The 17334-nt window shown below is 38.5% G+C and overlaps 1 protein-coding gene across 5 annotated transcripts in view; it reads left to right on the top strand.

The window, feature by feature from the left end:
* Positions 1–16086, top strand: part of LOC137621652 (ankyrin repeat and BTB/POZ domain-containing protein 2) — a 622846-nt gene extending 606760 nt beyond the window's left edge. For all 5 annotated transcript variants that reach the window (XM_068352128.1, XM_068352127.1, XM_068352125.1 and 2 more), the window contains one exon: positions 11426–16086. In XM_068352128.1, coding sequence (XP_068208229.1) covers positions 11426–11626 — 201 coding nt within the window. In that variant the 3' untranslated portion in view covers positions 11627–16086. The remainder of the gene's footprint in view (positions 1–11425) is intronic.
* Positions 16087–17334: the final 1248 nt, after the last annotated feature.

The raw sequence follows: 17334 nt of genomic DNA, 5'->3' as shown, positions 1-17334 counted from the left end.
GGGTCCCAGAAATTCTTGACATTATGTTTAGTTTATAATCGTTCTAGGAATTCTAAAGCATCAGTCATGTTTTTATAGTTATAACAAAAAAGAGTCATCTGTGGTTCCTTCTCTTCTGAAAAGTTCGAAACAGGTATGTTTATGGAATAGCTAGCTGGTGAAACCTGTTCTGAAGAAAGAACTAGCAGCAACTGACACATGCTCTGTATAGGGTACCCTCTACTGAAGGAGAAATTAGTTAATGTTAAGTATTTAGAGCCAGGCAAAAGAAGGTTCTGATATGCAAAGCTGTTGACATAAGCACATGAAATCCAGGAAGTTTCATTGAAATAAAAAAAGGGTCTTAAGTCACCCTCTCATCTGAAAATTAACCCTTTGAAGAATCTCTTTCTCACATATCATATTGGCATAAGTGCCCTGAGCAAGTTGAAACAGCTATAATAAAGGGAAAATCTTCAAGGGCTATGCGTTCATGATTAACCAGAATTTGCTTTATTATCATTATTGCTAGCTAAGCTACAACCTTGGTTGGGAAAGCAGGATCCTATATGCATTTGTGTTTATTCAAGGATCAGGATCAGCAAACTTCACAATTTCACCCTGTCTACTTGGAAGATATCTGTAAATGCTATATTATTGCACTTGCATCAGCATCTATCCATTTCCTATCATTTGAGGGTGATTGTAGCTCCTTGAAGATGTTCATCTTCTTCCCTAGATGAAGGCTATAGCCAGGTTAAGGCTGATTATAGAATTCAGCCCTCAATGGATAATTGAACATGGCTAGAGTTTTTTCCCTTTTCCCAAATAGTCTTTCGTCTATCATTATTCCAGGCCAGATTGAGTCAGGACACCTCTCTATCTGTGGGACTCTGTTCTTATAAATTTAGAAGTGACAGTTCTGTTTAGGCCTCTTAACACACGTCAGTAATTTTCCTTGCAAGGCCAGGAAAAATCTGTCATTGTCCCTAGCATCATTGATTTTGCATGCTAAAAGCAGTAATTTTGTAGTGAAATGATGACATGAGAGTATGAATATGTATTATTTGTATGAACCAGATATTCTGGAACTTAAAAACCTTATAGATACTAGGTGAATGTAAACACTATTAGGTTGAAATAGCATATTAAGATAATCAAAGTATAATATTCTTCTGTGATGATGGAACATCTGGATATTTTATGTATTGTCTTGATGACCAGAGCATGTAATAAGTCTTTTATGGTTTAAAGGTTTAAAGGCTGCTCATGAATGGTAGAGGCAAGGGACAGAGACATTGCCCTATCACGTAGGACAATGCTGTAGATACTGACCATATTACATATGATCAGCTCTTACGCCCCCTTTGCACCCAAGCTGGGACCAAGTAGGGCCAGGCAATGGCTGCTGATGATTCAGCAGATAGACCTATAGGCTCCCCCAAACTCAGCTTCCTTAGCTCAGAAGGATGGTGAGGTTGCACCGACAAAATGAACTAAAGAGTATGAGCGGGACTCAAACACTAGTTTGACAATCACCAGGCACAGCAGTTGTAGTCCTTTATGCATTTTCTCAAGCCCTTGTCAGAATACAGGAAGGGGCCCTACTCCCCTTCTCATTAAAAGTACTAGGATTGAAATTGCCAGAGATGCATAATCTACTAGGATATTCCAGTGAACTGGTGTCTAGGCTATGTATAGTACACAGAATACTTAGTTCTGCAACACTGTAACTAAACAGTTAATGCATATCCAGAAATATTCTGAAAAGGCAGCAAAATATTTGTAGGACAAGTGCAAGACATGGTTGATACACATATCCAACCAAGTCACTATCTTATGCAACAAAACATCTAAAATTATGCCAGAAAATAGTAGTTTAGCAGCAATGAAAATATATTATGCAGATGATTTTCAACTGTTCTGAAACAATTTTGCATTTTTCAATATCAAACTTACCCGATGATCATATAGCTGCATCCCTGCTGCCCGACAGAAAAAACCTACGGGAGGAATACGCCAGCGATCGCTATACAGGTGGGGGTGTACATCAACAGCGCCATCTGTCAAGTAGGTACTCAAGTACTCGATGTCAACAACGAACCAATTTTCCCTCTGTCGTGCCACAGGCAAGACCTACTAAATACGCCGTCCCTAACTGGATTTGTTTTCACAACGATTTGGTGAAGTACACTATTCCAGTTTTGAGCTTTCGCTATGCAGGGGTTTTATCTTCATTTCAAAACTTGAACTCGTTTTGGATAGATTTAATTATGGTGACGAAGAGAGTATGAACTCTCTTTCACTTTTAAATGGCTGACCCTTCCCTTAGACGGAAGTGTGTTTAGGTTTTTGGTAATTTTGCTTAACAAGTTATAGATCTATTTATTTTATAACTCTCCGCCTTTATAGGCCTCTTCGATTAACTTTCCATTTATTATAAACTTATAAAATTAATTTTTATGTTTGTTTATATGCGACCTTTCCTAATAGTAGGCGGTCCTTACTTGGAACCGAAGTTAATTAACTTTGAGCCCGTCATATCGTATTTACCTTTTAAGAATTTATACCTTTTTTAATTTTAATGTTTTTGAAAGAATTTCTTTGATAGTCTCGTACTGTTTTCAAAGATGAACTAACGTTTAGTTTTGTCTCCGCAGTTGTTGATGTTCAGAACGTTCAACATGCGCTCTATCGTTACGATAGAGAGAGATTATTTCACGGTTTCACGTTGCAGTAAGAGTTAACCGATTCTAGCGTTTCGTTCATTCTTTCTTAGCTTAAATAGTTTAAATTCTAAATAAAGGAACTTTTTATTTGGGAAACCTTTCAGTTTTTTCCTTTAGCAAATAATATGTTTTAACGATATATAATTGGGCTCTTCTCTCAGGTTCTAAGTCAAGAGAGAAGAGAGAGAGAGATAGAGACGGAGGGAGAGAGAGGAGAATAAACGTTTCGTTCAAGCGGGTAACGTTGTTCTCGTTTTTTTACTCTTCTCCCTAGTCGCTGTAGGGGAAGAAGGTAAAACGTTTCTAGAGTTTTATTCTTGTTCCCAGGCTTTATGCGGTGAGAGATTTTAAACGTAGTTTATTTGTTCTAGTGTTTAGTCTCTTTTCCAGCCACTGAATTCTTTATCTTTAATTATGTTTTTCTGTTGCATTGTAAAACTGTTTTCGCAATTACTACCTTTTAATGAAGGATAGGATTGCCTGTTTCAGATAGAAATCAGTTAAAGTTTCGATTTCAGTGAAATAAGTGCTAACAGAAAATCAAAAGTGATAAAGTGATATGCGCAAAGTGTTACAGTGTTGCGTTCGAGGGTTCGTCTGTTCGTGCCAGTGGTTCACCTAGTCCGATACCTCTTACAAGCTCCCAAGCCCAGGGGAGAAGTAATGTCGAAGGACTTATGGGTTCCACAGGCCTTGATCGACGAACAGACGTTTCCCTCCGTGGTTTCGGGTGTATCTACACACGTTGCCGACGTGATCACCCCACCCACACAAAGACGAGAGAGCCCATTTATTCCTCGTCTGCGGAAGAGGTTTCTCGCAGAAACCATGGACCAAATCTTGCAGCTTTTTTAAGTGCAAGTCGGTCCCTTCCGCGCAAGTCCAACGGCCTAGGTGTAGCCACTGGGTCAGTTCGGACTCGCTGCAGTCATCCGACGACTGCACACCTTCCGAGAGAGGCAAGGTGGTACCGCAACAGGTAGTAACTCCGTCTGTTGCCGCACCAGCTGTTTTAGACCCTCAGTCACAACGGACAGTAGCTCCGTTTGTTGCCGTCTTTTATAGACCCTAGTGGTCCATGCAGCAGATATGCAGTCTCAGCTTGCTTCCTTCATGCAGGAGTATCGTGCTGAGAAGGTTGACACTGCACCTGTTAACCTACAACCTGCCACGGTTGTGCGCTCAGCAGATACTGCGGCTGCCTGCTCCCACACTCCACCTGTGAGAGCTCCACCACCGATGCGCAGTCGATCCTGCCAGACGCATGTTCATGCTGCACCCTCCGTTGACATGCGTGAGCTACCGCATCAGCAGTGGGAAGGTGCTGTCAAGCTGCCGTGTTTTGCCGCAATGCGGCATGCTCCGCAATCCACGGCAGTCCCTCCCACGCACCAGCACTCCGCTTTTGTTGTTGCCAGCTCCCACACTCCGACTGCGGAGAAGGTTGACGATGCACCCGTTGGCCTACAGCCTGCCACGGTTGTGCGCCCGGCATGGCTGCCTGCTCCCACACTCTTGTTGTGAGAGCTCCTCCACCCATGCGCAGTCGACCCTGCCGGACGCATGCTGACTCCCACAGACACACGGAGCACTCCGTTGCCGTGCGTGAGCTACCACAAGCTGCCGTGTTTTGACACGGTGTGTCAGCCTCCGCAACACACTGTGGTTACCGCCACTCGCCCGCAGCAAACTAGTCAGTCAGGAGTTGAGGCTTCCCCACACAGCTTTGGTTGTTGCCAACTCACAGACTGTCAAACAGTTACAGGACGTTGCCTTCTAGTGTGCTACTAATACACCAGTGCTGTATGTCCTCACGCACCTGTTGGGGTTGACAGTTCAGTTTTTGACAGTTCACAGACTGTCAAGCAGTTTCATAACGTTGCCTTCTGGTCTGCTGCTTATGCACCAGTGAAACCCTCACTGAGATAACCTAGCTTTTCTCGGACATGGTTCCTGTAGATGAGAAAGTGCTGTTCTCCCTCCTTCTGATATTCCCTTGAGGGCTCTGTCATTTGGAGAGGAGCCTTAAGCTGCTTAGCCTCCTATGGACTTTAATTTAAGTATAACATGCTTCCAGGGAGGGTAAATGGTTCCGCTTCAGTCGCTAACCCCGTCTGTTGCCACACCTGCTCCCATAGACCTTGGGCTTTGTTGCAAGACATGCAGTCCAAGCTTAGTCCTTGATAGAGGATTTTTTACGGAGAAGAACCTTCTTGCCAACAACCTTCCTACCGGTTGGTTGTACGCCCTGTTGACGCTGAGGTATCCTACTCACGTCCGCCAGTTGAGATGGTTCCTCCACCGGTGCGACCCAGTGTGGGTTGCCAGTCGCACGTTGACGTTAAGCGACTCTCGGAGGTGGTTGTGGACGTTCAGTGTGTCACTGGGAAGACTTTCAACAACCAGCAGAGGTGACTTGTTGTGACGCAGTGCGGCAACCTCTGCAACCCGATAAGGGGTTGTCTGCACAACCCAGACAGTCTAGACAGTTCCGGGTTGTCGCTGTACTTCCTCGCTTCCCCATGGTTGACAGTTCACAGACTGTGCAGCAGTACCATGATCTTGTGTCCGGCTCCGTCACGCATCCACCAGTGCGACCGGATTCAGCGAGTCAGACGTTGCCCACTCCGTTGCCGTTTCCTCATCAGTTTCGGATGAGGAACCCTCTGATGAGGACATGGCTGAACAAGACGATCAACCCCCAGCCCTGCTATCCATCCAGAAGATGCTGAAGAAGGAACACGGCCCTGTCAGGCTGTGGATGAGTCTGGTTAGGACACTGTCATCCGTGGTTCAATTGGTGTCACTTGGAAGACTACACCTCCGTCCTCTTCGGTTTCATCTAGCTCTTCACTGGAAAAGGACAAGACGCTAGAAGCGGTCTCGATCCCGGTTTCCGGAAGATAAGTCTGGTCTGACTTGATGAAAGGACTTTATCAACCTTTGATAGGGTCTTCCCCTGACTGTTCAGACTCCCAACCACGTTCTCTTCTCAGACGCATCGGACGTAGGCTGGGGTGCGACCTTAGGCGGTAGGGAATGCTCGGGATTATGGAACTCGAGTCAAAGGACAATGCATTTCAACTGCAAGAAGCTTCTGGCAGTACGTCTGACCTGGAAAAGCTTCAGGTCTCTCCTTCAAGGCAAAGTAGTGGAGGTGAACACGGACAACTCCCTGCTTTGATGTACATCTCCTAGCAAGGAGGGACCTACTCTCTGACATGGTACGAGTTCGCAAGTGACCTCCTCTCCTGTTCAACAGGTCTAGACTTTTCACTAGTAACAAGTTTCTTCCAAGGCAACTTGAATGTCTTAGCAGATTGTCTCAGTAGGAAGGGACAATAATTCCAACATATTGGACCCTCCACAAGGATGTATGCAAGAGACTTTGGGTCACCTGGGGCCAGCCAACCATAGATCTCTTCGCAACCTCGATGTCCAAGAGGCTCTCAATACTTTGCTCACCTATCCCGGACCCAGCAGTAGTTCTTTTAGATGCCTTTCTACTAGATTGGTCTCATCTAGATCTATATGCATTCCCTCCGTTCTAGATTGTCAACAAGGTACTGCAGAAGTTCGCCTCTCACGAAGGGACAAAGTTGACACTAGTTGCTTCCCTCTGGCTCGCGAGAGAATAACTTACCGAGGTACTTCGATGGCTAGTAGACGTTCCCAGAACTCTTCCCCTAAGGGTGGACCTGCTACGTCTGCCACGCGTAAAGAAGGTACTCCAAGGCCTCCACGCTCTTCGTCTCACTGCCTTCAGAGTATCGAAAGACTCTCGAGAACTAGAGGTTTTTCGAAGGAGGCAACCAGAGCGATTGCTAGAGCAAGGAGAACATCCACCCTTAGAGTCTACCAATCGAAGTGGGAAATCTTCCTAAACTGGTGCAAGTCAGTATCCGTATCCTCGACCAGTACCTCTGTAACTCAAATAGCTGACTTCCTCTTATATCTGAGGAAAGAGCGATCTCTTTCAGCTCCCACTATCAAGGGTTACAGAAGCATGTTGGCATCAGTCTTCCGTCACAGAGGCTTAGATCTTTCCAACAATAAAGATCTACAGGACCTCCTTAAGTCTTTTGAGACCACGAAGGAGCGTCGTTTGGTTACACCTGGTTGGAATTTAGACGTGGTTCTAAGATTCCTTATGTTAGACAGGTTCGAACCACTTCAATCAGCCTCCCTGAAAGATCTCACCTTTAAGACTCTTTTCCTGATATGCTTAACCACAGCTAAAAGAGTCAGTGAGATTCATGCCTTCAGCAAGAACATCGGATTCTCATCTGAAACGGCTACATGTTCTACATCTTGGTTTTCTAGCCAAACACGAGCTGCCTTCTCGGCCTTGACCAATATCGTTCGATATTCCAAACTTATCGTATGGTTGGAAATGAACTAGAAAGAGTATTATGTCCTGTAAGAGCTCTTAAGTTCTATTTTAAAACCTTTACGAGGCCCGTCTGAAGCTTTATGGTGTTCAGTTAAGAATTCATCTTTGCCTATGTCAGAGAATTCTTTATCCTATTTTTATCAGACTGTTAATACGAGAAGCTCATTCCCTTCTGAATGAGGAAGACCAAGCTTGGCTGAAGGTAAGGACACACGAAGTTAGAGCTGTCACAACTTCCGTGACCTTTAAACAAAATAGATCTCTGCAAATTATATTCGACGCAATCTATTGGAAAAGCAAATCAGTGTTCGCGTCTTTTATCTTAAGAATGTCCAGTCTCTTTACGAGAACTGCTACACTCTGGGACCATTCGTAGCAACGAGTGCAGTAGTGGTGGGGGCTCCACCACTACAATTCCCTAATTCCAGAACCTTTTTAATCTTTCTCTTGAAATATTTTTGGGTTGTCCGGAAGGCTAAGAAGCCTTTCGCATCCTACTTGATTTGGCGGGTGGTCAAAATCATTTCTTGAGAAGCGCCTAGATTAGAGGTTTTGATGAGGACCTTTAGTATGGGTTGCAACCCTTCATACTTCAGCTCCTAGGAGTCGCTCAGCATCCTATGAGGATCGCGAGGCTCAGTAAGGAAGACGTACTTAAAAAGGCAGAGTAATTGTTCAAGTCGTCTTCCTTACCAGGTACTTATTTATTTTATGCTTGTTATTTTGAATAACTGCTAAAATGAAAATACGGAATACTTAGCTCATAATGTCAACTTGTTATGCTGGTCTCTACCCACCCCCCTGGGTGTGAATCAGCTATATGATCATCGGGTAAGTTTGATATTGAAAAATGTTATTTTCCTTAGTAAAATAAATTTTTGAATATACTTACCCGATGATCATAAATTAAAGGACCCACCCTTCCTCCCCAATAGAGAACCAGTGGGACAGAGGAGAAAATTGGTTCGTTGTTGACATCGAGTACTTGAGTACCTACTTGACAGATGGCGCTGTTGATGTACACCCCCACCTGTATAGCGATCGCTGGCGTATTCCTCCCGTAGGTTTTTTCTGTCGGGCAGCAGGGATGCAGCTATATGATCATCGGGTAAGTATATTCAAAAATTTATTTTACTAAGGAAAATAACATGTTTCTGCATTTCCCACTGGACATTGAAAACTTGTTACAAAGTTGCAGCTTGTGTGAATTATCTTCCAATGGACCAGTCATCTACACATTAGTGGTAAATTAGGTTGATTTGAAGTGAAACTGAATGGGTTTCAAAATATGGGGAGATAATGTCAACATAGGTTGAGATACACAATGTAATATTATGACCCCATTTCCAAATGTTCCTTCTTTTAAAATTCACCCATTCAATGTAAACCTCTGGTATCTGAAAGTTCAAATCCCTTGAGGTATAATATAAGAAAAGTCCCTTTTATTCAGAATTTTAAGAAGGGCATCCATTTTTGGATGAAAAATCTTATTTAGAAATGCCTATAAAATTCACACCAAGAACCAGATGCACCACCTACAGTACATTATTTGCCAATTTTCAAGAAAATATTTAAAACCTATCCCACCATCATCATCATCTCCTCCTACGCCTATTGACTCAAAGGGCCTCGGTTAGATTTCGCCAGTCGTCTCTATCTTGAGCTTTTAATTTAATACTTCTCCATTCATCATCTCCTACTTCACGCTTCATAGTCCTCAGCCATGTATACCTGGGTCTTCCAACTCTTCTAGTGCCTTGTGGAGCCCAGCTAAATATTTGATGAACTAATCTCTGTTAGGGGATGCAAAGAGCATGTCCAAACCATCTCCATCTACCCCTCATCATGATCTCATCCACATATGGCACTCAAGTAATCTCTCTTATAATTACATTTCTAATCCTGCCCTGCCATTTAACACCCAATATCCTCCTTACGGCTTTGCTCTCAAATCTACTAAATCTATTGGAGATTGTTTTTCATTGTCATACCATGTCTCATGACCATAGAGTAACACTGATCTCACTAAACTGACATTTTGTCTGATTTTTATATGTAATTACAGGCGATTTGATTTCCAAATTTTACTTAACCTACCCAGTGTCTGATTTTTTTTTTTCAATCTTTCACTAAATTCTAATTCTAAAGACCCTGTATTGGAGATCATAGTTCCTAAATACTTAAATGATTCCATCTCATTAATCCTTTCTCCTTCCATTGATATTTCATCTGCCATTGCATACTCCGTTCTCATCATCTGTCTTTCTTTTATTTATTTTCAGCCCAACCTCTTGTGATATTTCATTCATTCTAGTAAGCAAGCATTGCAAATCCTGTGGTGTTCTGCTAACAAAGATAGTATCATCAGCATAATCTAGGTCTGCTAAATTCCTATCACCAATCCAGTCCAATCCTTCTCCACCATCTGACTGTTCTACGCATTACAAAATCCATGAGTAGGATAAACAACATAGGTGACAACACATTTCCCACCCTATATGAATTTAAATTGTTTAGACCTGCAAAGAAACAGTGTAAAACACACCCACTAGACAATTAAAAGTTTGACTCTGTATTTTTTTTTTTACATCAATATTATGAAAGGAAGCCCTAAATATGTATCCAAGAGGATTCAAGGTTTTTGGCCTAGGTATTGTACAAAAAATTCATCATCCACAGACATTAAATCTTAGTTTGGGAAATTTATTTTAATTTTAAATTTTAATGTTGCTCCTGAAAAATAAAAATTCAGCAAAGTGAAACCTTTGCTTATATAGACATTTTGCTTTTTATAATTAGGGATAGTGGATAAATATTCATAATTTCTCCCAACCCATCCTCCTCCTCCTCCTCATTCTTTATTCTTTTCCATTCGTATTCAACTCCCTCTCCCTTATAATGTTTTCCATTATTTTTATCCTCTTTTTTTTTTTTCCCCTCTCTCATATTTTATTATTTAATTATTTTAATTCTTTCCTTTTAATTTCATTTCCAGTGTTCTGTATGGCTATTTTTTACAATTTCTTACTGTTCTTGTTTTTCCATTACCTCTGTAATTTTCTTGTTTTTTCTCAATTCCTCCCACCTCTTCTTTTTATCTTCCTATCCTTTCCTTTTTTTCTATTCCTACTCATACGTCTTTTGTTTCCCTCTTCTTAATCCTCATTATTCATATCCTTTTATTGCTCTACAGTTTTCCTACTAATTACCCTTTCTTTCTCATAATTTTCCTTGCACTTTTGTTTGTATTAAGTCTTTTATGGTTTAAAGGTTTAAAGGCTGCTCATGAATGGCAGAGGCAAGGTACAGAGACATTGCCCTATCACGTAGGACAATGCTGTAGATACTGACCATATTACATATGATCAGCTCTTACGCCCCCTTTGCACCCAAGCTGGGACCAAGTAGGGCCAGGCAATGGCTGCTGATGATTCAGCAGATAGACCTCCTTTCATTCTTTCTCCTCTTTATTCCTTATATTCCCACTCATAATATTTTCATGTTATATCTCTTCCTCTTTTTTTCCCATTGTCTCATCTCTCCCTTTTATTTTTTCTCTATTGTTATCATCATTATTTGAATTTTTCACTTCCTCCTAATTTCTTCTTACTTTACCTCTTTATTCTTCCACTTTCTCCAACTATCTTTTCTTACTCTGCCACTCTTTTAATCATAGTTCTGTTATTCCTCCCATTATATATCTTTTCCTCTTGCTTTTTCTCCTCTTTCTTCCTACCTTTTCCTTCTTTGGTTGCCCTCCATGATTTCATCCTCATCTTAGTTCCATAGTTGAACTGTCCGCACTGCTATAAACACAGTAATTCTAAATATTCAATGTGAAAATGAGTTTCAACCATATAATCATTACAATAAAGTTCCTTACAATATAAAAATATATAATTTTAATTTAGCTATACTGCCTATAATGATGCATTGTTAAACAGGGAATAATCAGAGTAATGGCTTTATTTTTTTTAGTACCTTTCTCTAGTGTATCTCCTCATTTATTACATAACAAATTCATCACTACTTATGATATGATGTAGATATATTTAATACCTCTGAATTGGGTCAGTATTGTACATTTTAAGCACACGCAGATAGTATATCAGCCACATTCGGTGTACTTTTACATTAAAACACTGAGGAAAGAGCTTTGATATTGGGTTCTGTCAGTTATGGATCACCTCCATTGTGAAAATTTCATTTATTATAAATAAGCTCTACGCTGTATTTTTTAAATAGGCCCTTTTAATACAGAATCTAATTTCAATGTATGGAATAAATTTATCTCAAATTATAATCAGGTTTTTCAAATTCACAGGTTTATAATGCTGTGCAGCTGCTTGAATACTGTCAAGGTTTTCTCCTGCAGAACATGGTGGCACTTCTTACATATGATGATTCTGTTCGGCGACTCATTTTTGGAAAGAAGCTGCATAACCATGATGTTCTTGCAGGCCTGCTATTAACACTGCAAGCTCGTATTAAAGCCCGTTCTTCTCCTCGTGCAGGGAAAAAATAATATGGACAAAAAAAGTAGTGAAGTGCTTTTAATAGTATATGTGAATATATTTATTTTATCAAGATATTTGTAAAATTCAACTGTATATACACAAAAGTGGTGATCTTTTCCTTGTGTTGAACACTTTTGTATATAATTACCTTCCCTTGATCATAGTACAGTAGTTTATTTTCACAAGGAAAAGTCTGAATATCTGGGGAAATATGTCAAGTACTGCATGGATGATACAGAAGGACATTTATCAAAATGTACAATATAGAAACATTGTAAATATAGTACTGCACTGTATAAATCCGAATGCTGTATGAAGCATTTTTCCTTTAAACAGGAATAACTGCACTGGCCGTTATGTACAGAATATTATATTGCTGGCTGACGTGCAGTTTTTAATATGATTTTCTAGAGACAGAGTCTCAACATTGTACAGGCGAGGTTGCGGGTTTATTACATTTTCAATATTTTTTTTTTCTGAACAAGTTTACTCAAAAGCTATTGAACACGCCAAAAGTAACCTCAGGTTGCCAGTCAGGATGATAGTAATAGATGACCGTTTTTTAATGATGCAATTTCTCTAAGGTGTTTGCAGATGGACCATGCAGCCACAGCTTTGCAGACATGTGTGAAATAGCACCCTGTTTTACTCCCTAGTGCTTTTTTTATATACAGAACTATCTCTATTGAAACGTAACAAAACCCTGCAAGTTGCTACGATTGTAAGAGCAAGATCTTTGTAAAAGTGATTGTGAATTATTCTATTCACCGAATTCTCTTGTGGTGAATGTGATGTCAGGTCAGCAGTGCCTTGGAATTGTGCCAAAATCAGTGCCAATTTTTGACCACTGGACTCTACATTCAAGATGTTCAAGTCTTGAATAACTTAGAAAATACGCTGACATATCAGTGATATTTGACTCTTTATCTACAACTTATGGGAAGTGTGAATGCTCAACAATGTCATTCTAGTTAGATATAAAATGATTTTATAAGTATATTAGTTTTAAGAAATATGGCAATTTCTGGTGCTGCTTTATTTAAAAGCCAAATTCTAGAATGAGCTTCTAGCTTACATAGTACTTCAGCCAAGTCTAGCAATGTGGGTTAGAAAATAAGTGTTGGGTTTCTATTCACAGGGGCAAACTCAACCTAAAATTTGGCTGAAAGTGTGTTAACTTTATCAGAATGTGCTTCAGTTGGTTGTAAAGTAGGTTTTCTAAACTAGGCCTGTGGTGTACCACTGCTAAATAGAGTATACCTCACATACCAGTGATTCGCCGAGAGCGCTCGACAATCAGGAATACTGTAATGTCTATTTGTTACTGTTATTTTTTTGTACATTTATTGAATAATTTTTAGTGTAGCATTTTCATTTAGAATATGTTCTTTACTTGTCATGAATGTATGATAATTTTTCTCCCTTATTTTGTTTAAGGATGTTTCTTTCTCTCAGCAACTCGGCTCAAAATAGAATATATGTATTAGTGCCTTTCTTCTACGTATTTAATGTTTTGATAAAAATAATTGGCATGTTACTTATCTGGTATATAAAAGGAATATAAAATTAAAGTGCAGAAAAATGTGAAATAGAAAATGAATTGCTGAATTCAAATTATCTATCTTCAGATTCAATTTCGTTACACCCTACTATGGTGTTTTTTATTTTCAAAACTTCAGTGTATACATAAATTTATGAATATTTTAAACAGAAAAAATTAAAGATATCACGTTTAAAAATCAGTTTTAAAATACGATAATTGTTGATATGCTACATCAGATTTTTAGCTACAAATTTTGAATGTACATAGAATTGCTATAAATGTCTGGGGGAAATACAGAAGCAATCTTTAGCACACGCTTATTTCTGCTGCCACATGCATCCTCAAATTACATATATTGTCCTCACAAAACCCAGTTCATTGCTCTTATCTTCATTCTAAGTGCAATGGTGAAAAGGTAGTGCTGAAAGTCATCTTAAAATTCGAAAAATTAATTTGGTTGACCAAGAAATCCTTCTGAATCAGAGTAGCCAGATGCAATATCATTTAAAACCATTTCAAAATTCCACCAAAACTACAATGAAGTATTTAGTGTCAGATAAAAATTTTTATTTGAATTTTCAATAATTGCTTTATTAATTGTATTTAAGTTTAGTTTCTTTAAAAATCAGGATAATATTTTTATTTGTTTAACTATCATATCATATAGACAATCATACACCATTCCTTTGTCATTACATGAAAACCCCCTCACCAACCCTTACTGTTGTACAATACCACTACCTCAGGTCTACTTGTGTTGTCCTGCGTTTGTTTATTGTTATTATAATTATTATTTTCTGTACATAATTTTCACTGCCACCAAGAATTCTACAAGTGCCAAGCATTTCTTTGCTTTGTTGATGCATTGGATTTGACAAGTGCTCAAGCATTCTGATGCTCCTGAACTGCCAGTAATTGCTTCCAACATCTGTACACATTAACTTTGTTTCATAACCATAATCATACAGATTTCACAGTTTTAGTAGAGTACACTATTTAAATTTTCATATTTATATTTCAAGGTGCAGCAAATACTGGCAGCTACATTGTAGCATGTTCATTCTTTTCCTGATGTACAAGGCAGTTTGTAAATACTTTTATATAACTTTCATTCCCAATAATATTGCCACTTGAAATATTAAGCATTTAGTTTTAGTCTATGTTTTTAGGTATCTCCCGAAGGAAAAATACTGTACTTCTCAGTCTTACTTCTTCACATTTTCGTATTGCTTAAAAGATTTTTCAAGTAGTATAAGCAATTAGCATTTGTTTGTGTAATCTATACATTACACAAATTTATATTATTTTCACTGAATCATACTATTCATAAATGCATCATACTCATATAATTTTGTTTGTTTGTTTATAACCAGGGATGAAGGTCAATAGCAGTCATCCAGATTTGTTTTTTCTTTAAAGTCCACAATGTGTAGGAATAAAAGTTTTCATTCCCACACCCAATACCTATGGGGCATCAGGTAGTCTTAACTTTTGATTTGGTTAAATCATAAAAATTAAGCTTACAAATACTTTGTGAAAGGTATCTAATACTTTATGACAATGGAGAAATTAGGTTATAAACTCTGCCATTATTCTGCTTCAGTATTCTCTTTATTTCATGGCTCTTCCCAATTCCATGTATCAATTTTCCATAAATTACAGGTTTGACATCATCATTTAATCTTTTCAAGTAAATTATATTCCCTAGTTCCTTATAAAGCTTGTCACAAAACTGTTTTTGACATATTAGCAATCTTAATCTGTACTTGATAAGCACAAGACACGATATGGATGGTGATAATCAATACCTGAAATATACTTTAAAAATATATATTTTTCTCTAATGTACTTGAATACTCTCATAATATCTCTTCTTTAAGCTGATGGTAGTAATGCCTTTCAACATAATTAAGTAGCTTGAACACGTGCATTTAACCAAGTTATTTTAATCCCTCAAAAGTTTTGTACACTAGCCTAAGTTCCTATAAATCCTGCTGCATTCTTTACTCAGGTTACTTGGTATTTTGCTACTTTAAAATTTGGCATGTCAATTTATACTGTACTTGAATTCATGCACATTAACAATCAAAATATTTTCAATTTCAGAAATATAAATTTACAAAAAATTACTTTTTAGAAGTCAGAAAGTAATACTTTTGCAGTAGGCAATATCAATGCAAGTTTACACAGCAGACCCATCCATATCAATGCAAGTAAAAAGAGTTGCATGGGGTTGTAATATTTTTTTTTACAATTTTGATATAATTACCGTACCTGTAAAATAACCAAAATTGTTTTATCTAATGCATTTCCACTAAAATTATTTTTATTTCTTTCCAAGGTGACTGACTTTCAAATTTTGATTTGTGTTATATTAGCCAAATAGAACTCCAATAATATTGCTCTTTTACAAGACTGAAAAAGAAATTTTATTACCTGAATGTTGCAACTATTGTACATCTTATAAATATTTCCTACACAAAACATACACATAATCATATTCATTTTTTTTTCATGTCTTGTAATGTTTAGCAATCCGTTAATAGTTTAGTACAGTATACCTATACAAGGATCTTTTCTCATAGTATTAAATGTTTCAAATGCAGCAACCATAAATTTACCAATTATGTGAACTTTATGTACCCTCCCACCCACCCATCTTATAGCACAGCATATTATTACTGACAGAGTAAGGATGTATGTTAATTTCACCAACATTTGGCATCCTCTAAAGTGGGACTATAAAAAATGAAATCTTCAGATAAACCAAAATTAAACTCATTTATATGAAGCTGTTAAGTATCTAGTATCAGTAGTCCCCCTCATACAATGATTGCCCATTCTAATTTGTTGGTGAATGACATCAGACTAATAAGATTAAGTTAATGCTGTGTATACATACAGTCCAATAAAAATAACCATTAATGTATTTCTTGCATAACCTCCATTTTGTAATCTTGGCATATGCAGCTGGGTAAAATAAGCCAATTTGTCTTGAAAATGCCTTTGATTAAAAATTCAACAAAATGTGCCATCCACAAAGAAAAATATTAGCTGTTCATTGTTTGCTTGGGATAATAAAAGCACGGCCATTGCCTATTTCTGAGAAGATTTTCTCAAACTTTCAACATTGAATAAGTTCTGAAAAGCACTGGCAAAGATTTCAAAATATCACATTTCTAAAAGTTATTTACATTTTTCCTAACTATACAAAGCAAGTCCTTTAATAGAGTATGATTTCAGCCCAGCTAGAACAGTCATTTAACAAAGTTGCAGTTGCTGGCAGGTGGAGGCTGAGCCCCACCCTCACGACAGTCGGCAAACCTCCCACTTTTGACTTTGGACCTAGGATTTGCAGGATAGATGAGGTGGGAGAGGTAACTTAAAGGACTTAGGTTTGCAATGTTAGGAAAAATACAAATTACTTTAAAAACTTGCGATTTATGCCTACACAAATACAAACCATCGTCCTTTAATAAGAAACTTATCCTTAGGAGAGATGAAGTTCCTAGAAACTAAAATTGGTGTAGGCGGGAGATGTAACTTGAAGGACAATGGTTTGTATTGTTAGGAAAAATACAAAATACTTTAAAAAAAACAAATTTTAAGTAATTTGTGTTTTTCCTAACAGCACTTACCTCGAACTCCTTTCTTAGGAGTATCTGGGATCTCCTCCCAACCAACCAGAATTTTGTGTAGTTTACCCTACCTCCGTTTTCTATGCGGGGGAAACCTCTGGCGGAGTGATACGCGGCATGAGGCGACCCGGGGTCAGAGAGCGTGCTCTCTCAGGTCTCGACCTCCAGTAAGTTTTAGCTAGATAGGTTTCTATGAAGTCCTGTAAGGCACTCGGGGCAGGATGGGCGGGCCATAACCCGAAGGTAGTTCGAGGTAAGTACTGTTAAGAAAAATACAAATTACTTAAAATTTGTGATTTGTTCCAACACGGAGTACTTACCTCAAACTACTTTCTTAGGAGACTAATACTTTAGGAGGTGGGAGTGGCCTACTGGACCTAGAGACTGTCGACGAAGAGAAAAGAGGAACCTAGATAGGAGGCTAGGTTCTGCTGACCTCAAATAGAAAAAAGAGAAATAGGGAAACTACGCAAAAAAACTATCTTAGTGTCTAAGTAACTCACCTCTTTAAAAATCCTTGGCGACGTTTTCTTTC

This window comes from Palaemon carinicauda, chromosome 28 (assembly GCF_036898095.1).
Source record: "Palaemon carinicauda isolate YSFRI2023 chromosome 28, ASM3689809v2, whole genome shotgun sequence".
Lineage (NCBI taxonomy): Eukaryota > Metazoa > Arthropoda > Malacostraca > Decapoda > Palaemonidae > Palaemon > Palaemon carinicauda.
The sequence above is the reverse complement of the archived record's forward strand: the minus strand, read 5'-3'. Positions and strand labels throughout refer to the sequence as shown.